Here is a 22485-nt window from a genome sequence, read left to right as displayed (position 1 = left end):
TCCAAAACGAAATAAGAGGCTGCGGCAACACCGAGAGACAGGCTTATAGGGCAGGCTGTAGGGTTCTGCAGGCTGCTAGTGGCCCTTGGAGCTTCTTAAGGCATTAGAATCTGACCGATCTGACCGATCCTCGGACAGTTGGGACTGACGCTTTGTGGGATGCCTTGAGTGTGGGATATCTATGTGGCATCTTAATCAGCCTCAATATCGCATATCAAGTCGGTTCTGAACATTTCGCTTCATCGGCATGGTTTGTTCCTGCGATGTGCTTTGTTGAGTGATCATGTTTCGGTCTTCACCTTCACATATTATTTTAACGACTCTTTCCCTTTAACCAACATTGCCTAGTCAATAGCCTGTAGTCTGAGCAACAGTATCATGGCTCGAACTCAAACGCCCACAAGAGTGTCTATCTTGGGCAAAGACAGCATCGTCGTGGATTACGGGATTTGGGGATCATTCATCATTCAAGACTTGCTTCAGAATCTGTTTTCAACCACGTATGTTCTAGTCACTGATACGAATCTACATGACGCCTATGTACCGGCTTTTCAAAAGACATTTCGTAGCACTGCAGTCTCTTTAGACTTGGACACCCGGCTACTCACATACCAGATACCGCCAGGGGAGAATTCCAAATCTCGAGAAATGAAAGCCAGTGTCGAAGATTGGATGCTCGCGGAGGAGAGAAGTCCTCCATGCGACACCAAAACAGTTGTCATTGCACTCGGTGGAGGTGTCATTGGAGATTCGATTGGCTTTGTCGCGGCAACTTTCAAACGAGGAATTAGGTTTGTTCAGGTGCCAACATCGCTCCTTGCTATGGTAGACTCATCTATTGGAGGGAAGACCGCGATTGATACGCCAGCAGGTAAGAATTTGATTGGAGCGTTCTGGCAGCCTTCTCGAATCTACATCGACTTGGAGTTCCTCAACACTTTGCCAACTAGGGAATTTATCAATGGCATGGCTGAAGTCATAAAGACTGCTGCTATCTGGGACGAGGAAGCCTTTGAAGGTCTCGAGTCGAACGCGAATCGCCTCATGCAAGCCATGAAGACGGCTCCGACAACGGATCAATCAAGACTTGCTAATGTGAAATCAATACTAAAGGATGCCGTTATTGGCTCTGTCCGGATCAAAGCCCATGTTGTGTCGGCAGATGAGAGAGAAGGCGGCCTTCGAAATCTGCTTAACTTTGGGCATTCGATTGGTCATGCTATTGAGGGCATCCTGGCCCCACATGTTCTTCATGGAGAATGTGTCTCGGTCGGCATGCATCTTGAAGCAGTGCTCGCTCGCTATCTGGGAGTTCTGGATGGAAGCGCTGTGGCAAGATTGACAAAGTGTCTTGCATCCTACGAGCTTCCAGTCTCTTTAAAGGACAAATTATTGAGACAGCGTTCGAACAATAAGCATTGCTCTGTAGACCGAATTCTCACCATAATGGGAGTTGATAAGAAGAACGATGGGAGAAAGAAGCGCATTGTGCTACTTGGAGGAATTGGCCAAACTCACGAGCGCCAAGCAAGTGTGGTCGCTGATAGCGACATTCGAGTAATACTCTCTTCAGGAGTTAGAGTGACATCCAGGGTTTTGAAAGGTGTGAAAGTCTCGTGCATACCTCCTGGTTCCAAGAGTATATCAAACAGAGCACTTGTGATGGCAGCCCTAAGCAATGGTACATGCCGTATTCGCAACCTCCTTCATTCAGATGACACCGAAGTGATGATGAGTGCTTTGACTGAATTACAAGGCGCAAGTTTCGTATGGGAGGACAACGGCCGAATACTAGCGGTAAAAGGGAATGGTGGCTGCCTTCATGCAAGCAGCAAGGCGCTGTATCTCGGTAACGCAGGGACAGCGTCTAGGTTCTTGACATCAGTAGCAACACTTGCGAAACCTACTTCACAAAATCACTCTATTCTGACGGGCAATGCGAGAATGAAGCAGCGACCTATCGGACCTTTGGTGGAAGCCTTGACAGCCAATGGAGCAGACATTGCCTACGTAAAGCAAGACAAAGACGGAAACTATGTGCCTAAGAGCGATGAAGAGAGAGCAAGAAAGGATGGACGTTGTTTACCTCTGAAAATCACTGCTTCTGATGGCATGGCAGGTGGGAACATTCACTTGAATGCTAATGAGTCCTCGCAGTATGTTTCGTCTATTTTGATGTGCGCCCCAAGGGCCAAACGACCTGTCACGTTGAAGATGGTCGGTGGACCGCCAATATCACAGCCTTACATTGATATGACGACCGCCATGATGGCCTCTTTCGGCATTCAAGTTGAGAAGTCTGAAACAGAAGAGCACACATACCACATACCAAAGGGTGAATATCAAAATCCATCGGAATACACCATGGAGAGCGACGCGAGCTCAGCTACTTATCCATTAGCAATAGCTGCAATATCTGGAACTACTTGCACGGTGCCGAACATTGGGTCAAGCTCGCTTCAAGGAGATGCCCAATTTGCAGTCCAGATTCTGAAGCCTATGGGGTGTAAGGTTGACCAGACAGCAACCTCCACGACAGTCACTGGGCCAGTTCGCGGATCTCTAAAAGCAATCAATCAAGTTGACATGACAACAATGACTGACGCTTTCTTGACGGCATCCGTCCTATCTGCCATTGCCCAGGGTTCTTCAATTACATCCACAACAAGAATTGTAGGCATTGCAAACCAACAGAAAAAAGAATGCGAACGAATCACAGCCATGAAAGATCAATTAGCAGGGTTCGGCGTCACTTGTCGGCTCTGGCCTGAAGGAAACCTAACACCGGATGGTATAGAGATAGATGGTATCGATATCGATAAGCTGCAGGAGCCTTCCCAGGGCGTCCACTGTTACGACGATCATAGGGTCGCCATGAGCTTCAGCGTTCTGGCTACTGCAGCACCGCAAGGTGCCCTGATCCGAGAGAGGGAATGTGTAGGCAAGACTTGGCCTGGTTGGTGGGATACCATGAAGCAGACATTCGGAGTCGAGCTTGAAGGGACCGATCTGGATCAGCAACAGCCTCAAAGTTCCTCCAATGGCTCTAAGTCCATCTTCCTCATTGGTATGCGGGGTGCTGGTAAAACCACAGCTGGTAAATGGGCTGCTAAGATTTTGGACAGACCATTCATAGACTTGGATTCACAACTCGAGAGTGAAAGCGGTCTCACCATCCCAGATATAATCGCTAAACATGGTTGGGAGGTGAGTCAATCCATGAATCCTAATCTTCTTGACCTTGTACGCATTTTATCAGCAAGTCTCGAGAGCATGCTCCAGAGCGCATTGCAGTCGTTTTTCGTGCTTAAATAAAATATGATTTGCATTCACTCGCTTCAGATGATGCATCTGAACAATATATGGAACAAGTTGCTGACCTACATACTCGCTCGGTTCAGGGTTTCAGACAGCAGGAGTTAGAAATGTTACAAAGGGCGACACAAGATCGATCTGCACGAAGTATTTTTGCCTGTGGTGGCGGGATTGTGGAGCTTCTCGAGGCTCGGAAAATACTAATCGACTACCAACGCAATAGGGGAATCGTGATCTTCGTTCAACGCAATATCGAAGATGTGATGGCTTTCCTGCAAATTGACAAGACTCGGCCAGCTTACCTGGACGATATGGCAGCCGTGTGGGAACGACGAAAGGATTGGTACGCTGAGTGCAGCAATTACCAATACTACAGCCGGCAGACGTCCGAGTCAGCTCTAGACAGGCCGCCGCAAGATTTTGGAATTTTCATGCACAGCGTGGTTGGGAAGGGTCGATCTCTGAGCGAAATAGCCAACAGGGAAACCTCGTTCTTTGTCTCACTAACAGCTCCGGACGTCACTAATGCTCTTGATGTCCTCTCGAACGTCGTCGTTGGATCTGATGCGGTCGAACTTCGGATAGATCTGTTAAGAGACGCGACTTCTAAGTCCTCCATCCCCTCTGTTGATTTTGTTACTGAGCAGCTCTCGGCCTTAAGAGCCTCTACTACTCTTCCAATAATATTTACCGTCCGGACAGAGAGCCAAGGGGGTAGCTTTCCGGATTGTAACGATACAATAAGCGAATCTGCTCTGGTTTCTCTTTTGGATTTTGCATTGAGAGCAGGTGTCGAATTCCTAGATCTAGAGATGTCTCTGCCTAGTGACCTACTACACAGGATTGCTGCAGCCAGGAAACACACGAAAATCATCGCGTCTCATCACGATCCAAAGGGCACGCTATCTTGGAGTGACCAGTCCTGGGACAATGTCTATGCTAAAGCAACGTACTTTGGCGATGTCGTGAAGCTGGTCGGCGTTGCCAAAAGCCAGGCAGATAACGACGATCTACGACATTTCAGGAAGCGGCTGCAATCATTCCCAAAGAAGCCACTGATCGCTATCAATATGGGTCAAGACGGCCAGCTTAGCCGGATAGAGAACCTGTTTATGACGCCAGTATCCCATCCTGCGCTTCCTTTCAAGGCTGCGCCTGGACAACTATCTGCTGCCGAAATTCGGACGGCCTGGAGCTTGCATGGTGTGATCAAACCTCGGACATATTTTCTCTTTGGCAAGCCTATCTCTCAGTCAAGATCTCCAGCCTTGCATAACGCTCTGTTCCGAGAAAATGGACTGTCTGACACCTATGGCTTACTGGAAACAGACCAAGCCAGCGATCTCAGAGATACCTTGTTCTCTGGTGCCTTTGGCGGAGCCTCTGTGACGATTCCCCTGAAGCTTAATATCATGCAACATCTCGACGAGATCAGCGAGGATGCACGAATCATAGGCGCAGTCAATACGGTGATCGCTGACAAAACACGCTCTTCGCCCAAGCACGCTGGTCAATATCTGATGGGAACAAACACTGATTGGCTAGGCATGAAATTGGTACTCGAGATTGCAGGTGCTTCTCCTCAAGCGGGTCAAGCGGGTCTAGTCATAGGAGGAGGAGGTACGGCACGTGCAGCCATTTACGTTCTCCATGCAATGGGCTACTCGCCAATCTACGTACTAGGTCGGGATCTTGCCAAGATATCCAGTCTTGTGGCAGGATTTTCGAAAGATTACAATCTCGTGCCAGTCATAAAATCGGAAGACTATAAACAGCCAGAAGCGCCTACTGTAGCAATAAGTACTATACCAGCTGAAAAACCTATTGATGAACTAATGTCGACAATTTTAAGGGAGAACATATTGAAAAGCAGCAAATCTATCTTACTCGAAATGGCTTATAAGCCAGCAGTCACACCGTTGATGGAAATGGCACAAGAAGCCGGCTGGACGACTATACCAGGGTTGGAAGTCCTGGTTGGCCAGGGAATATACCAGTTTGAAGCATGGACCGGAATAAGGCCTTCCTTCCCACGAGCCCGAGAGGTCGTAGTGAGCAACTAGGTGGGCCTTCGTTCTTCTTGCTAGCCAAATCCCCTTTAATGATATGTCGAGCTCAAATTTGAAAAGTTATTTCAGCATTGAGATTCGTGGGGCTCTCTCCTGAACGTAGAAGCAGCTTAACGTAATTTCCGAGGTTTTTCGTAATTGCTACGACTATGTGAAGGAGTAGATAGATAGATAGATAGATCGTCAACAAAAGCGCAAAAGTGATGCGATGTAAGTCAAGCATTAGACTAAATTTGGATATTGATGACTTCAAAGTACAATCATGCAAATTGGGAGTTGACATAATTTTCATTTTTTTCTAGTTGAAGAACCCCTTGGGATTTAGTGAGAAGATAGGGAAAGCATCTCTGGTAGGTTTGAAAAAGTTGCTTATCTGAAGCGCAATATCGAGCCACGACTCGTGCCATCTCTCCATATTCAATAAGCTTCAACAGACATCGAAATCGAACAGTGCGGAAAGCAAGGGAAGCGTGCCCGTAGAAAAGAGCTCACATTAAGTCAACACATTATATGTACCTTTTCAGTACCCGCCACAGGTATCTCTAAGTCTAAGACATTATGACCCATCCCAATACTAGGCCCCAATCCAATGACCGCCCAAAACCGAACGCCGGCTCGCGAGCCCGCTATGCACCATATAATAACCTTGAACGGACGAGAATGATTAGACCAGCAGTTGCCACGGCCTTGCAATCTTTGATAGCGTTCGTCTTAATTGGCCACGAACTGGTTTCTGAGCGACGGGGCGGGCTTCCATTGCGGCGAGCATCCTTGCTGCTTTTTGTATGCTCAAGAGCTCGATGTCGTAGGTAGACTGGCGGCAGAGTTTGTTGGAGTCGGCTTGTGCGCTGGACGTTGCTGTAGACGCACCCATGACTGGTGATAGTGGAGAGTTGTCAAGGGTAGAGATGGGGTGGATTTTGCGTTGAGCAAATCGATGAAGTCGAATAGGCAGCTATGGAATTTGAATGCGAGAAAGTGTGTCAAAGGTGAGTGTGATGGGTAGATGCATGTTGAAAGCAGAATGGGAAGGAGGATTTATTGTGTCGGAGGCTTCGGCGTTGTTCTGGGGGGGTGAGGACGTTGTTTGTGGGATTGTTGAGTAAGAAGCGAGAGACGCAAGCTGATGAACAATGACATTCGGTGTAGGTCAGCATTTTGGTGTGTGTGAGTGTGTGTTATTAAGTTGTGGCTTTGTGAACAAAGGGAAGTCAGAAGCTTGAGCTTAATGCCCTTGTGGCTTTCTGATACGGACAATCAGTGTCTGCATTCTGCAAGTGTGGTGTGAGAACAATGATTTTGGTATGATGGTAGACCGTTTTTTCAGAAGCTTATCCTGCAGGGACACAGAACCTTTTCTTGGCAAAATCTCGCATAGAAGAAATTTCGGACCAACCTTTTCATGTGGAAATTACCCATAACGATACGCTTGAAGCTAACAGGTCTTGAGGTGGTCAGAAAGACGTAGCCATCATCCTTGTTCGAGTCTTTGTAGAGGGCAACCTCCTTTTTAACGTGGCGATCATATGCGCAAAGCACGTATACCTGATTTACGGCTTGTCTTGTGCAACTTCACTCACATGCCTCAGTATTGTACAAAATCCATGTCTTTTCCCTGACAACAGACAGCGAAAGCTTGATCCTTTACGCCTCACGCTATGCAGCAACTACCTTCCACCGTAATACTGTCCCCTTGGAGCTTGTCCATAGTAGTCGTTACCCCGTCCGTAATTTCCTGGGGGTGGCGGGGGCCCTTGACCATTGAAGTGACCCCCTCCTCGGTGGCTCTGGGGTGATCCTGAGTAAGGTGGTAACTGGGAGCCGCCGTACTGGTATGGGCCACGAGTCGGTGGTGGTGGGCCACTACCGTAGTAGTCACCCCTTCCAGGTGGTTGGGGAGCGTATCCCTGGTTTTGAGGGGGTGGAAACCGTTCAGCAATGTGAGGCGGAGGTACAAAGTTGGGATTCGCATATTGAGGAGCCGAATGATTGTGGTTGCCACGACCGCGATAATTCATGCGGCCACCTCGATCACCATTTCGAAACGGGACACCACCAAATGATCGGCCCGAACTGCTCGCTTTTGCTTTGGTGGCCTCAATGTCCGGCGTCTCCAAGATCCGCGGCGGCGGGTTGGCTCCTCGAAGAAGCATGGATTTGTGAATGTGGACCGAGTATGGCATGTGGTAATAAACACTGATTCATGTTAGTGAACCAGTCAAGTAAGATATTTCGGATACGTACCTCATGCTATGATCCTGCTCCAGGCTAGGCATGCTGTCACCAACATCTTGAAGCGGTAATGCCAGAGAACTTTGTGGAATGAAGCTGTCGTTTTTCTCTATTCGGCCAGCGAGGCCTTTTGAAACATCAGGATCCATGTCGTATTTAGGGGCTCCTTGTCTCTTTGAGTAGAAATTCGTCGCAATATCATCATACAAGGGATGTTGGTCGGATAATATAAGATTGTCTTTTCCTAATCCATTCCTCGCAACATCTTCAGCCGAGAGAAGTGGATACTTCGTCGCCATCGCATCGAGAAGTCGTTTCTCATCAATGAATGGAAGAAGGGCAACCCCCTGCCACGCGAATTTCTTACCGTTGAGATCAATCGGAAATTCTGCTGGGTAGAAGTCGATGATTTCGCTTTCTGGATCTTCCATTAAAGGCCAGAAGACCTCTGGAATAGCATGGTTAGACGCGGCTGGCAGGACGCCCATCAATTGCTCAAAGGGCTTGAAAGGCTTCCCTTTGCTGAATTCAATCTTCATGTCGCTGAGATCAACGAAGTCGGCAGCGAAGGGAGCATAGTGGTGAGGATAGTACCAGGTCCAGGAAGGGCAGCCCTGTAAATAGTATAGAAGCACCCAAGCGAGGCCTTCGACATAGTCTCTGGCGACTTGGTTTCGGAACGCAATGTCTTTTGGGTCAACTTTGAACTTCTGCTCATAATACCGATCAGCGTAACCCTCATCCCAAAGCCGCACAGTATCGGGCGGTGGGTCATCTGGATCTGCCCCTTTCGCGGCTGCCCCATCAGGAACTTTGCGACCGACAGTTTCCGCATCGTCCTCGATCATTTCAGCCTTCCGTTTCTTAGACGCAGATACAGGAGCATCACTAGCCTCGGGATCTGCTCTTGAGTCTCCAGAGCGTTCGTCACCAGCCTCACCAGTGGATTCCAATTCTGAGGAATCTTGGATCGAGCTGCCGTTAAGTAGTTGACTCTTGAGAACGGCAGCAGCACTTTTGTTGGCTTGATTTGCTTTGTAGACCGCACCGCGATTCACAACCATCTCATGCGTAATCGCACGTTCTTCTTTGCTTGGATTGCGGGAGCCTGGTACGAACAGAGGAAGGTCTGGTGGTGCTACTGTTGGGTCCATACTTTTACGTTTCCCTGTACTTCCTGGATTGCTGTAATCTGGTGAGCCTCGCCTTCCCGAAGGCTGGGAACCATGGCCATTGGATTGGCCGCGGTCGCTTTTCCGTCTATCATCATCAAGTTTTCGTCTCTTTGCCCTGTCATCCTTCCTATCTTCGGCTTGTTTACGACGGCGAAAGATGGCATCTTCCTGCTTCGCAAGACCATCAAGAATAAATTGTGCACGCTGAAGGTCTACCTTGCCATCTTTGGTTAAGTATGAGCCCATCTGATTGATGTTGTCTCTCCAGATCGCAATGAGCGTATCGATACCATTTTCTCTGATGTCAAGACTGGGGAGATGAGGAAGGAAATCGTTACCAACGAAAAAACACATAAAAATCCAATCATCAAGTGCTCTTTCAAGATCAAATCTCATGCGCTGTCCAGGAACTTCAAGTTCTACTTCCAAATATTCACGCAAGACTGCGACATGAAGCCATATGAAAGGTTTGTCACCAAGAGCTTTGTCTTTCTCGTCAAAGTCACCCTCTTTGGGCGCTGCTTGTCCTTTGCAGGCTTCCGCAATATGACCCTTCTGACCACAGATGTGGCAAGTCCGAGCCTTGGATTCTTGAAAGAAAACGTCTTCACGCAAGACACGGAAGTGGGGCTCATGCGTCGCGAGACCAAGCATTATCAAATCTGCATCAAGTCCATATATGACATGCTTTGTGTTAGGATCATGCTTAGGAGATGATCGTTGTGATCGGACAAATTGCATAATCTTGTGCTCTCCTTCGCCAGGGACAGTCGCATCTGATATGATGACTTTAAGCTTCGCCCAACCAGGATCTGTGTTGGCTTTGTAGGCGCACCAATATCGCAGACTCGCAGCTAGAATGTCCATGAAAGGGGTGCCTGGCGTAATGGCATTGCTATCCCACGTTTTTTTTTGCGCCGTAGCCATAGCACCTTCGTCAAATTGACCTCCATTTTGTGACTTGAGCATCTTCATCAGCTCCTCTTTGTCTTCGTCTTTTTCTTTGGCCTCTTTGGCGGACCTGAAGCGTCTTGATCGCTGCTGGTTCATCTTCGCACGAGGAGCTACACCATCTGTGAAATAAATGGATTAGTAAAATGAGTTTGAGCAGTTTGTAATGCCCTCTGGCTCCAGCGAAAATAGATATAGGACTCACCGACGGCGATCATCAAAATCTTCCTCGGCCGTACCATATTCACCACACGATCAGTGTATTTGAAGATAGCCAACATCATCTCTTCCTCGTTTGCGGGCGGAGGTCGGTCTTCTGGATGCGAGCACGGATGCACTATACCATTCATGTCAAGGTATAGATTATCGAATTCCTCTCCATTAGGATTAGGTTGGGTAATGTCCACCGGGACTTCATTGCCATCAATATTTTCAGCCTTGTGTTCGATGACTTGTGAGACAATCTTGGGGTATTTCGAGGACAGCCAGCGAAAGAGCGCTGGAACACCCATGATTGGGAAAGATTCAGACTATGAAAAGAAAAGGCACTGAAAGCTCGCTGAGGTTGTTGTATACAGAACAAAGGATAGGAAGCTCCGTTGAATTAGAGCGTAAAAGGGTGGTCATCAAGCCGCAGATATTGTTGACTCGGCACTCCTCGCTTGATTTGATCTCCAGAAAGATCACAATACCGGACAAAGGAAAGAGCGAATGTAGACTTCTGCGCCCATGAGATCTTGAAATCGGGCGTCGAGGAGCAGTATGAAGTGTAAGAATGTCGAAGGATCGCATTCACGATTTCATGATGCGCAGGCGCTGCGCTAGGCCTAATTCAGAGGGCTCCAAAAACCTATCGGCATTTTCCATAGCTAATGAGAGTACTGCGACCTTCAAAACAACAGAAGGCGCCTTGATGATATGGTCTTGAGAATATAGCACTAAAATGTAATATACACTTCGGAAATATGCTGAGTATCCTGGAAAAGCAAGCACCCGCAAAACAAAGTGCCGAATCCACAATTGCAACTCTGAGCGGCCGTCTTCACAGCGCTACGCTCCTCGAGGATCGCCGAGCAGCCATTCTGGGACTTAGAAGCTTTGCCAAAGCTTACCCTGCTTCAGTCGCCTCAGGGGGTCTGCGAACCCTCATAAGCTGCCTCAATAAAGATGTCGAGGATGTGGATACTACAAAAGTTACACTAGAAACACTTCTGATGCTTTTCAGTCCGAACGAGAGTAGCGTAAGCTCCAGGAAGACAGACTCGTCAATGTGAGAGCTGAAAGTCTCTAGCCTGAAGCTTCAGACGACATAGCCCTCTGGCTTGCGGATGAATTTACTCAAGTGAGCTCACCGCTGATTCCGAAACGTCGTATCTAGCTGAGCTGACGGAGTAGCGACAAGAAAATATTACTGCTTTGCTCGATCTACTTGATGGCTACGAATTCTTTTCTCGCCTTTACTCATTGCAATTGATATCAGCTATTTCGACCGCCCGCCCAGAACGTACCCAAGAATGCGTATATACTGCTCCTCTGGGCGTCTCAAGACTCGTCGCCGTTCTAGAAGACAAGCGCGAGGCGATTCGAAGTGGTATGAAGTAGTTAGGTATAGACGATCATGGCAAGCTGACTTGGTGATAGAGGGTCTGCTTCTGCTAACCGCGCTTACTCCCTCATCACCAGATCTCCAGAAGCTCGTTGCTTTCGAGAATGCATTTGACCGAATCTTTGGAATCATAGATGCTGAAGGGGCTTTGACACAAGGAGGCATCTCGGTGCAGGATTGTTTATCGCTACTAGCAAATCTCTGCCGCTTGAATGTCTCAAACCAGTCCTACTTTCGGGAGACTGGATGGGTAAAGAAATTGACAAGCTTGTTGAGCGACGCTGTTCGAGAAGAAGATTCCAAAGAGGGCGTGGCAGAATGGACCAGACCTCAGAGAGATAAGAATGTATGGGGTCTGCTCGCCGTATTGAGGCTCTTCCTTGTTCGTGGCAGTTTGGGGACGCAAGCCAACCAGGTATCCTTCTGGCAGAACGGTATTCTGGTCCAAGTGCTCGATATTGCTTTTCGTGATTCCTTCGACGTGCCAATAAGAGCAGAAGTAAGCATTTCGATCTGTCAAAAACTGGGTTGTTGCTAACTCGAGCTAGGCCCTTAGCACTGCTGCGGATCTGATTCGTTCCAACCGTGGATTACAAGAGGCTTTCGGTCAGCAAGAGGTGAAAAAATCACATGGAAACGAGCGACTACATGTCAATGGCAACGCGGAAACAGTGTCCTCTTCAAACCAAGAAGTCAATGTGATATCTGGCTTGTTGGAGCTCGCGTTGGCTTCTATCTCTCTACACTCATTTGATCTTCGCCTCGCAGCCTGTGAAACCCTTCAAGCCTACCTGTGTGGACATGCACAAATCAAGCTTTTCTTCCTTCGTAGAGCTGTCGATGGCTACATGTCTGGCACAGACGAGACTGACAATATACTATCAATTCTGCTCAACGAACCCGAGACTTCTAGAGGTGGAGATCCGTATAGGTCTTGGATCGCTGCTGTCCTTCTATTCCATCTTCTTTTTGAAGATCCAGAGACCAAAAGTCTTGCCCTGGAGGTGGCCGAAGGCAATGCGGAGCAAGGAGAAGAAGTTGTCACGTGTATTCAGTCCTTATCGGCCCATCTCATCTCTTTCGAACAGAAGAGCGCTGACGAGAGGGTATCTATCGGTATTCTAATGATTCTCTGTGGCTGGCTCTACGAGGATCACGATGCTGTGAATGACTTTCTTGGCGAAGGCAGCAACGTGCAGAGCATTGTACAGCTTGTTTCCAGAAACGACCAGTCTCGGATTCTTGTATCTGGCCTGTCTGCGTTTTTACTTGGTATAATCTATGAATTCTCAACGAAAGACTCTCCAGTAAGTCGAGAAACGCTCCATTCGATTCTCACATCGCGACTTAGCCGAGAGCAATACGTAGACAAGCTCACAAAGCTGCGGGAACATCCCACGGTGCGGGACTTTGAAGTCCTTCATCAAGGTGCGAATTCACACGCGGGCGGAATTCCTGGTATTTACTTTGACAAGACCTTCATCGATTTCCTGAAAGACAATTTCAGCCGTGCCCTTCGAGCTATCGATAGGGCTCCTGTTTTGGAGGTACCTGTATTGACCAATGGCGTCCAGAAAGGGATCTCTCGAGAGCTTGTAGACTCCTTAAAAGGACAAGTTGAAGCTGGGGCTCAACAAATCCAGAAGCTTGAGTCGGACATTCTCACATTAGAGCGGAAACTTGGCCAAGAACAAGCTGACCACAGAAAGGCGAGAGAATCTGCCGGTATGGAACTAACCAGAATCAGGAACATCAACGAAGCACTACAGCGTAACCATGAAGAAGACAACCAAAAGCAAAAACATCAGCATGACCGAATATTGAAGGAGACTCATAAAGCGCACGAGGTAGCCGTACAGTCTTTACAGACAGAGATGCAAAAGGCTCGGTTGGACAGCGATTCAGTCGCTGAGCGCACTCGATCACGCACCGATGCAGAGAGTGCAGATCAAAAAGCCACGATAACGCGTTTGCGCACCGAGCTAGAGAAAGCTAGCAAAGAACATATTCAAGATTTGCAAATAGCTCATGAAGATTACACTACTAGATTGACGTCCTTGGAGGCACGCCTGGAGCGAGCTGAGGAAAAATTCGATGACACAGAGGCTCGAGCAACACGATTGCAGAAGGAAGTCGAAGAAAAAGAGAAAGCGCGCTTAGCAGCTAAAACGGAACTTGATGACATGCTAATGATCCTCGGAGATTTGGAGGAGAAGAGGACGAGGGACAAGGTAAGCACTACGTATAATACTCAGAAATATCGCAAATACTGACCCAAAATAGAGACATTTGAAAGTCTTGGGAGAGCAAGTCTCAGATGATGAAGAGGACGACAACGGTGAGGAGGATGGTGTAGATGAAGCAGCTGAGAAAAGCAAAGGCGACGACGTTGATTGAGCCTGGCAGAAGGAATGAGGTCGACTTAAGATACCCCGTCTGCGGAATGTTGATAATCTGCGTTCACATCTAAACATTGCCATAATAACAGCTCAGGTCAGATGAGCGGCAGATATCTAGCATCCAGAGCATCAGATACCTCGTCATGAAGGGGTTTCCACAGCACGCCAACTGACCATCCTCTCATACTTTCTCCTTCAGGTTCTCCGCAACGACGTCCGAGGCCGGATCTTTCTTTCCTTTTCCACTCCCTTGCCCCGTCAGTCCTTGAGAGCCTCCGCCACTATAGTTCTGGTCTTTCATCTCGCTGATACCTTCGGGAAGAGGCGCGGCTTTGTTGGAACGGTCAACACCTGAGGACGATGGGCCCTACAGAATTGATAAGTTTTGACATCCCACTGAACGACGTGACAAGAGCAAGGACTCCGCGAACCTACATCTGCGTCGCCGTGAGGAACTCCGTGAGCCTTGGTTTCGCCTGCTTCAATGGCATTGTCCGAAGCTGGTGGTGCCCCTGCGTATTCTGCTCCACGAGGCATGTTGTATTTGCCCTTTGAATCAGAGTGATTTTTTGATTAACAAGGTTGAATTGATTACGGGTAAGTAGGGTCGTTTGGCCAAAATCCTGCTGAAGCGAAGTGATTGAGGGGAACATATACATGATGTCATGGGTCCATGACTCGATGTAAGTTTAATGCGCAGCCTCAATCGAAATTTACGCATATGCGGATTGTCAGAAGCAGCCCGGCGTATTCACTACCATGACCATCGCATCGCTTTACAGTGATTTGCGTTTCGCAGCAGCCTAGCATGTGTTTAGCTCTGGGGTCACCATCCCCCTTTCGTCATATGTTCACTACATACCAGGTAACAATCTTTCAATTTCAAAAATTCTGGGAGGCATTTGTCCTTATACACGCCATTGTAATCTTTTGCAACGCATTTGCCATATATTGAGGCCTAGATTTCAGTATGAGTACCTCTTTAATTGCAGAGTAGTTCGAGGAGATACTTCAGATGAGCATTTGGCCGCAGCGGTCGCGAACTTCTCAATCGGTCGGGTTCGAGCAGGCATGACTACCTCTCGCTGGCCACATCAATTGGTGAAGTACGATTTTTGAGAACTCAGATTTGAAAGCCCATGATATCATCTGTAGCGAGGAGTCTGATATCTGATGCAAAAGCGGTTAGTGAGTGTGTTGATTTATCGTCGCGCTAACCACGGTTGAATCCGTTTGCTCAGCTCCAACCACTTCCAGATAACTGTCAATATTTGCGTTGCGCTTGATGTTAGCTCTATGATGCATTGCTTTGACCAAAATTCGCTTCACATCGCTATCTTCTTGCTCCTAGAGGTCACTTCATGCCTTCCAAGCCATCGCGGAAGAGGCGACCTAATTGTCTATGCCTCTCGATTCCTCACACACAGAATTCAATGACAGCGCCGAGATCAATGCCTCCCTCTCCGATCAGAGTGAGTTGCTTTACAAGACCTCCAATCTCGCACTGATAGTCATATTCAGATGTCGCAATCCTCTACGAGATCGTACAGTATGCCGAAAACCATGAGCAAGTTAACACCTTCCCTTTTCGAGCAATATTCGCCGCGTATGAGCATGTATTGCCACAATATGGACTCGATTCAGCACATGATCAGATCTATTTGCGCTTCCTATTCAGATTGCGGGACAAAAGTCGAAAGAACGAACCTCTTTTCCAAAGCTTCTTGCGTCTTCTGCGGGAGCTTGGGATACAGATTGAATTCAATAACGACGAGGATGCAGCGCAAAGGCAAACGAAAAACATGGAAGAGCTTGGATTGGCAAGCGTTGGGACTGCGCCAAGTCCAAGACGATTGCGCCGAGCTTCCTTCAATTCCATATATGACGCTGAAGACGAAAGCACCAAAGTCATATCAGCAACCTCACGGTTGCGCCCACCCTTTTCCGATGCTGGTGCAGGGAACTCTTCCATTGCAAAGGCGAAAGCTTCTGTGGGGTCGGCGAAAAAGCATTCTGGGGAGAAACAACGTGGGGAGATTACGAGGTTGGCCTCGGAACCTGTGGGAAGGGGGCTGAGACGAGAGGATCTTGGCCTTGATGACGAAAACCCTCAGCATGCGCATCAGCGCGTCCACATGTCACATGAGCCAGAGCACAAGCAACGGCAAAAATCGGAACAGGCTCGACCAGGAGTGCCTACCAAACCTTCAGGGGATATATCTCTGTCTTCGAATACGTCAACTAGTGGTCAGCATGATGAGCCAGAGTCCCAGTCGCTGATACGAATCAATCCTCGGGAACGTCTGTACAATCCCTCTAGGACGCAGCTGCTCCGGGATGCTGAGACCTTTCAGTACTACCGAATCCGCTTGGTTACCGCAGATATCATTGAGAAGTGGTGTGACGCTGCCCTCAAAGCAAACAACCACGCAGAGCATTTACACCGTATCGCTGTGGCTCGCGACACTGAGGTGCTAGTGCGTCAAGCGTTTGAGCATTGGCGAGCAAGATTGCATGCTCGAAAGCAAGCTGCTCAAATTCGACAGTTCTATGCAAAGCTGGAGAAGAGAGCCGAGAAAGCCCGAGATTTGTACTTACTTATTAAGGCCTTCACTCATTGGGCTCAGAGCGCCGACGATGAAAATTTCCAGCGCTGTGCAGCGAGACAACAAACTTTAGGCATCAAGTGCTTTCATGCTTGGAGGAGCATTACTGTAGAGAATCAAAACAAGGTACATAATCAGGGGCTGAAAAAGTTCTTCGGCGTATGGGAGCAACACTGCATTCAGAACTGGACGAGTATTGCAAAAGTTGGCCTCCTGCACCAGGAAAAACTTGTGCGGAGTGCATACCGGCAACTTTTCTGGAGCTTCTGTGAGAGACGAGCCCCTGAATGGCACGTGCAGAGACTGAAGCAACGAATTTTTCTATCGTGGACCAGCAAGACGAGACGATATGGAAGACAGTCGAAGCTAGCAGCAAATGATCACTCTATGCAATCTAAATTCCGGGGCTTTCGAAAATGGGTTGCAAAGGCACGGCAGTGCCAGGTGAATACCGGTAACGCAATGATATTCAATCACAGCAGAACCATCTTGACGCCCTTGAGATCTTGGAGCCGCGGTGGGCAATTTGCTCCTTTAGCGAAACAGATTTCCAATATAGTAGATTGGAGGGTTGCTGGCTCAACCTTTGCCCTGTTTGTGAACAAATTTCGATACGAAAGACAAGCTGAAAAGCTTGATCAATTTCGAATACTGAGATTCATTTGGACAAGGTGGAACGATCGTCTTCGTTGGCAAACACTAAGGCAACGTGTTGATGACAGAGTCTTTTTTGAGAACCTCTACAAGTGGATGATAGCATGCCGATATCTACTCCTACGGCGGCTTCACGACCAACGCATCAAGCGACGCTTTCTTCGGACTTGGACAGAAAGGCTCGCAGCAAGCAAAGGCCAAGACGAAATTGCTTCCGACATGATTCAGCGCCAAAGAAGAAGCGCCACATTGCGCAAAAGTTTGGCAGGCTGGCTCAGCCATCTTAGGGACCTTCGCTGGTCGGAAAGCGTTGCTCTTGAATTCTACTCCCCCAAGATTTCGATTGAGACGTTGGGGCTTTGGAAGAGTAAAGTTAATAGCGTTCAGGAAATAATTAATTGGGTCGACCATGCTCGAGTCTTCTTCCTGGAACGGCGCTTTTTGAGGGTTTGGAGCAAGGCTGTCCATGAATCTCGGCGTCGTAAACGCCGCGAGGCGTACATTCAAGTGCGCCGAAAGTCGAAGATAAGACTGGCTTCTGACTGCCTGCAGGACTGGCGTCTTCAAACATCTCGGAAATTAAAGATGGATCGGGAGGCCATGGGGGCTGATCAGCAACGACTCCTCCGATTTGGGACGAAGATATTTGATATATGGAAAAACGCATATGAGCTTGTGCTTGATCAAGGACTGGATGCCTCCGAATATTACGAAAATTCCTTGCTTCGACAAACCGTTCATCTTTGGAACCATCGAGTCAATCTTATATTCGAGATGGAGGAGACTGCACTAGCAAATGCGGATTTGTATACACAAAAGGCTGCTTTTACTTTTCTGCGTAAAATAAGCCTCCGGATCATCGAATCGAGAGCTCAGCAAGGAAAAGTGGAAAGACTCAAGCTTAAACATGAAAGACGTCATTTTCACGATTGGCTTCGAAAATGGCGAGAGATCACCGCTGCACGACAGAACAGGCCTCAACCAAGTTCGACTCTCCCAGCGAGGACCAGGAAGTCAAGGATTGTCGCACGAGCTGAACCGCTCGGTGCTACCAGACGTGCTGAAGAATGGACGGAACTTGACACGAAAGACTGGACTCCGACGCTTGAAGCGCAAACAAGTTCGACACCCTTACCCGGCTATCTCAGTACACCTTCAAGGCGGGCTGCAAGGGCGAGATCGATGGCGAAATCTACCACGCCAACAGGCACGCCCTTTCAGAACCGCTTGAGAGCCGAGCTCAACACTACGCCAGGCTCGTCTAGACAAACGCCGTTCAGCAGATCTACAGTCTTGAGAAGGAATAATTTTGGGGCGATATTGGAAGACTCGCCCGGTACAGCTAGGTCCGACAGCGATGAGTGATGTGACATGATTGGATGAGGCGTTATGTAAAGAAATCATGTTGTGATACCCCTTTTTTGTAATCTTTAATTTGAAGAATTCATGATCTGCAGGGTATTCTTTCAGAAACAAGACCTTGCTAAGACCAAATGGACGCAACTTCTCCGTTCTCATTGTTCTAGCGCTGAAATCTGTTAATTCCCAAGAGTTAAATCAAGCTAGCTGCGAAAGCATCCTATGCAAAGGGTCGCTCCAAGGCGGCATCCTTAAAATTGTAGAGACCAGGCGTGTGCCGTGAAAGGAGGAGATATTGAAACAGTACTGCGGAGCTCGGTTGGGAAGATTTTGCATTTGGTATCGCTAAATATACAGGCTATTTTTCTAAAAACACCAATTGCCATGCTACAAAAGCGCTCCATATGACTGAACAGAGATCAAAAGTTGAACCTCGACAACTCAGTCGACCTTGATGGATCCGTAGATTTTGTGTACGAACGCCCAGCTTGAAAAGAAACCGATGGTGCCTAAAGGATGTTAGGACATAAACGTAGTGTGACAAGGTGTTAGAAGAGGTGTGGCTTACCAGTAAGTATAAAGCACATGAATGAGACCAATAGACTATAACCGAGGTAGAGTACGCCGCTCGTGACGCTCCCAAAGCTCAGCTTCGTAATCCAGTACAGCATCGCATTAGCGAAGACATAACCCGCACTTGCACCTGCTGTAAAGAATGCTCTCCATTGCCAATGGTAATTCTCCGCACATAGCAGGAAGTATACTAACAAGATCGTCACTGCCGCGCAAGTGATGATCATGATCCCATAGCAAAGGAATAGGAAGCCAAACATGTAGTAGACTTTGCCAAACCACATGTTGCTCATTATGAAGTACAGCTCTACGAAGATTGCGCCGAACGGCAGGATACCAACAAGAGCCATTGATGGTATTGGGCGAAGATACGTGGTGGACTGTGGAATTTGTCGAGGTATCTGGTTCACACGGACAGGTGGTTGAACGGGCTGTAAAATTGTCAGGGCAATTAATCGTCACATTGCCAGGAAAGAACTCACCTGGTGTCTGAAGCCTATCCAGCTACCAGTGAAGCTGAGCGGTACGCTGATGACAAACCATATGCCCAGGATCACAAGCATTGTACTGAAAGGTACCGCTCCGCTAGAGCCTTTCGCCCACAAGAAGAGGTTGAGCAAGAAGAATGTGGCAAACACAATACCTGGGATCAAGAGAGGAGTAAGAGCTATATTCTGCTTCCATGCTTCGCCGCCGAAAGTCTTGTAGACTCTTGCTGAAACGTAACCACCAATGAAGCCGAAGACTGTATACAGTAGTATCATGACAGTGCCAAGAGAGCCACGGTTCGAAGGCGAGAGGAAGCCGAGTAGGGCGAAACAGATGGTGGTGCCAACCATGACGAAAAGTTGCGTACCATTGCCAAGGAAGACGCTGAGCAGAAGGGGGTTCTTTGGTGGTCTAAAGACATCTCCGTGCACAAGCTTCCAACCCGAGTCTTCCTGTACATCGTCCTCAGTATGGCCGTTAGCGCCGGAAAGATCATCGAGATTGAAAGCTTCCAGCTTGTTGTAGCGTGCAATGTCTTTTTTCAAAGCACGCATGAGAATAGCGCCAACCATACCTGGCCATGTTAGTCTTTAACTTATATCTACACGTCGAAAATCTGGCTTACCACATAGGAAGACTACGATCACGGAAGAATTGATGAGGGAAAACCAATGTATCCTAGGATCGAACACATGCAGGTAGCTGTCCCACCGGGTGGCCCAGGCTGTGGGCGACTCCCTCCAGTAAACACCGTACGTCCACGTCACTCCGGTTTCTCCATCTTCATTGAGCATCAAGGGCTTTTCGGCATTCATATCACCACAGTTTACTTTCCCATCCTTGTTCGACGAGTCTGCCCGTGAATCAGGTATCACGAGCACACCAACGACCCTGAACTCGCCCTTGCCGGCGGTATGGTAGTCCACCACTATGTCAAAGTGATTGTTTAACACCGCCTTTGACTCTTTGTCCACTCCCCCTAATGGAAAGCCTCTGACCGTGAAATCCGTGTTTGTTGATGGATCTGTGTAGGGTTGGCCAGCTGGTAATCCATCAATCAGCCAATTCAAATTGTAGTTCTGCCATATCCTCCTGTTGACAAATTTGGCGCTCCTCTGATCAAATTTTTGCTCCTCACAGAGCGCTTTACACGACTCATTCTGTAGCATGTTCAACTCATAAGGTGATGTAGATATCCTGTCCCCAAATAAGATGCTGCCCAAAGATTCTGAGATGTGCTTAGGTCCGTCTGCGGGTCTGCAGAATCGGAAGGCAGGGTGGTAGTAATCGAAAGAGAAAACAGAGTGTAATTGAGAGTCCTTTTCGGACAGCGCGGGCGTGAGGTGGTTGACATTAAGGTCTACTCGCTGGTTTTCCTTGTATGTTGTAGGCGCAACTCCTGGAAGGTAGAACGAAGCGGCACTGCCTGCATACAGCAATGCGAGGAGCGCTGTGCTCGCAATGTTGACATGCATGATGGCAGGAAGGGCAGCACGAGTTTGTTCAGATGCTAGATCATTGAGTCAGCGATGTGTCCTGAAGTAGCGTCGTCGAACAGTATGAGACGCTCGGCTGTGCTGCTCACAACAAAAGCCCAGCGCCAGATGACCAGCTGCTGCAGTTGAACCACTTCTCACTGTCAGGCAGCGACTGCCAATGGCGACTTCAACAGCAGATCCAAGTGTAGTGTGAGAGGTCGTTCGGTTTTATTGTTCTTAAAATTGTCAGCCTCAAGGCCAGATACCCTTGTCTCTTTAGAGACGCCAAGCATCCCCTGTCCGCCGCCGCCGACATCCTCCGTCGTTCCACGAGGACACTAACTCCACGCGTTCGACATAAATGGGACAATATTTGGTATCGCACATGCAAAGGAGAGTAGCCTCAAGTGCTCAGCGCAGACCAAAGACCGATTTCGGCCAGACGAGGGCATGCGTCTTGCGGAATCATGTGCATTTTCGATGCGCCAATGCAAACAAAATCCGATGAATACCCATATTTGAAATATCTGCATGAGCGATACATCTAGTTGGACTGTAACTAATGCCTCCTTCTCTGACTCCATTCCTCCCACGTGAATAGTACTCATCTCATGTGCGAACGCCTCTGCCCATGCCTTGAATATCCAATATCCTGGTCGTCTTACACCAAGCCATCATACAAGGATAACGCCGAGACAATGGTCTCGTCTCGTTTACTGCCTTCTTTGAATTCTGCCATGTCCAGAGAGCCATTCTCGTCTTTGTCCATCATACGGAAGATCTTGCGCACCCGCTTCTCAGGTGTATCTTCATCTGGCGGAAGCTTCACCATCGAGCCGACCTATACCCACGTTAACCTTCACCATCTCGCTTTCTTGCACCAGCTACCCAGAATCCTTACCATTTTGTAAATGGCTTCAACGATTTGCAGCATCTCATCATAGCTGATCTTTCCGTCTCCGTCGATATCGTAAAGTTGAAACGCCCAGTCCAGCTTGTCTTCCATCTTCCCTCTTGAGGTAACGCTCAAAGCACATATGAATTCCTTGAAGTCTATTGAGCCGGACTTATCGCTATCGAACACATTGAACACATAGTCCGCAAATGACGTCGGATCGCCGAAAGGAAAGAATTGTTTGTAGATCTTTTGGAACTCTTCCTTAGAAAGCATGCCGCTCGGGCAGTCCTTTAGGAAACCTGCAGCATTGAGATAGTCTTAGCCTTTGATGCCAAAGCGATCGTGAGTACCGTAGACGGGTAGACGGACCTTTATACCATTGCTGCAGTTCCTTCTTGTCGAAGTGGGTATCTTTCTGCAGCTGAGAAAGCTGTTCCTGAGAAAGTTTGCTCTGCCTGTGGCATTTTAGAGAAAATCCCACTGCAAGTTCCGGGCCCATACCTGTTTCCCATCTTGAATCAACTGCCCTCAAAGGGCTTCGTCACTGGCTTTGCTATCAATTCGGCGCTGCTATTAGGTACGGATTTGACGCCTATAGGTTTGGAGGGGCAATGGTGGGATGCTTTGAAACAGAGAAAGACAGGTTTTCCTGACGAAGATACGGCGATAAGCAATTTCTGC

The 22485-nt window shown here is 48.2% G+C and overlaps 7 protein-coding genes across 7 annotated transcripts; 3 read left to right on the top strand and 4 right to left on the bottom strand.

The window, feature by feature from the left end:
- Positions 1–378: 378 nt before the first annotated feature.
- Positions 379–5378, top strand: KY384_007115 (uncharacterized protein; the record flags this gene model as incomplete). The annotated part of the gene is made up of 2 exons (XM_044815607.1): positions 379–3207; positions 3402–5378. 2 exons carry the CDS (start codon positions 379–381, stop codon positions 5376–5378), a joined length of 4806 nt encoding a protein of 1601 aa, XP_044667481.1.
- Positions 5379–7051: 1673 nt separating this feature from the next.
- On the bottom strand, positions 7052–10254 carry KY384_007114 (uncharacterized protein; the record flags this gene model as incomplete). The annotated part of the gene is made up of 3 exons (XM_044815606.1): positions 7052–7580; positions 7629–9864; positions 9948–10254. 3 exons carry the CDS (start codon positions 10252–10254, stop codon positions 7052–7054), a joined length of 3072 nt encoding a protein of 1023 aa, XP_044667480.1.
- Positions 10255–10707: 453 nt separating this feature from the next.
- KY384_007113 (uncharacterized protein) lies at positions 10708–13745 on the top strand (the record flags this gene model as incomplete). The annotated part of the gene is made up of 6 exons (XM_044815605.1): positions 10708–10983; positions 11034–11084; positions 11138–11333; positions 11384–11847; positions 11897–13579; positions 13632–13745. 6 exons carry the CDS (start codon positions 10708–10710, stop codon positions 13743–13745), a joined length of 2784 nt encoding a protein of 927 aa, XP_044667479.1.
- A 183-nt stretch (positions 13746–13928) lies between these two features.
- On the bottom strand, positions 13929–14284 carry KY384_007112 (uncharacterized protein; the record flags this gene model as incomplete). The annotated part of the gene is made up of 2 exons (XM_044815604.1): positions 13929–14114; positions 14183–14284. 2 exons carry the CDS (start codon positions 14282–14284, stop codon positions 13929–13931), a joined length of 288 nt encoding a protein of 95 aa, XP_044667478.1.
- An 865-nt stretch (positions 14285–15149) lies between these two features.
- KY384_007111 (uncharacterized protein) lies at positions 15150–18372 on the top strand (the record flags this gene model as incomplete). The annotated part of the gene is made up of 2 exons (XM_044815603.1): positions 15150–15219; positions 15269–18372. 2 exons carry the CDS (start codon positions 15150–15152, stop codon positions 18370–18372), a joined length of 3174 nt encoding a protein of 1057 aa, XP_044667477.1.
- Positions 18373–18807: 435 nt separating this feature from the next.
- On the bottom strand, positions 18808–20903 carry KY384_007110 (uncharacterized protein; the record flags this gene model as incomplete). The annotated part of the gene is made up of 4 exons (XM_044815602.1): positions 18808–18875; positions 18935–19370; positions 19422–20002; positions 20054–20903. 4 exons carry the CDS (start codon positions 20901–20903, stop codon positions 18808–18810), a joined length of 1935 nt encoding a protein of 644 aa, XP_044667476.1.
- Positions 20904–21567: 664 nt separating this feature from the next.
- On the bottom strand, positions 21568–22316 carry NCS1 (Neuronal calcium sensor 1; the record flags this gene model as incomplete). The annotated part of the gene is made up of 4 exons (XM_044815601.1): positions 21568–21747; positions 21808–22103; positions 22174–22259; positions 22306–22316. 4 exons carry the CDS (start codon positions 22314–22316, stop codon positions 21568–21570), a joined length of 573 nt encoding a protein of 190 aa, XP_044667475.1.
- Positions 22317–22485: the final 169 nt, after the last annotated feature.

Source organism: Bacidia gigantensis (genome assembly GCF_019456465.1).
Source record: "Bacidia gigantensis strain McMullin 20006 chromosome Unknown contig_255, whole genome shotgun sequence".
NCBI classification, from domain to species: Eukaryota; Fungi; Ascomycota; class Lecanoromycetes; order Lecanorales; family Ramalinaceae; genus Bacidia; species Bacidia gigantensis.
The sequence above is the reverse complement of the archived record's forward strand: the minus strand, read 5'-3'. Positions and strand labels throughout refer to the sequence as shown.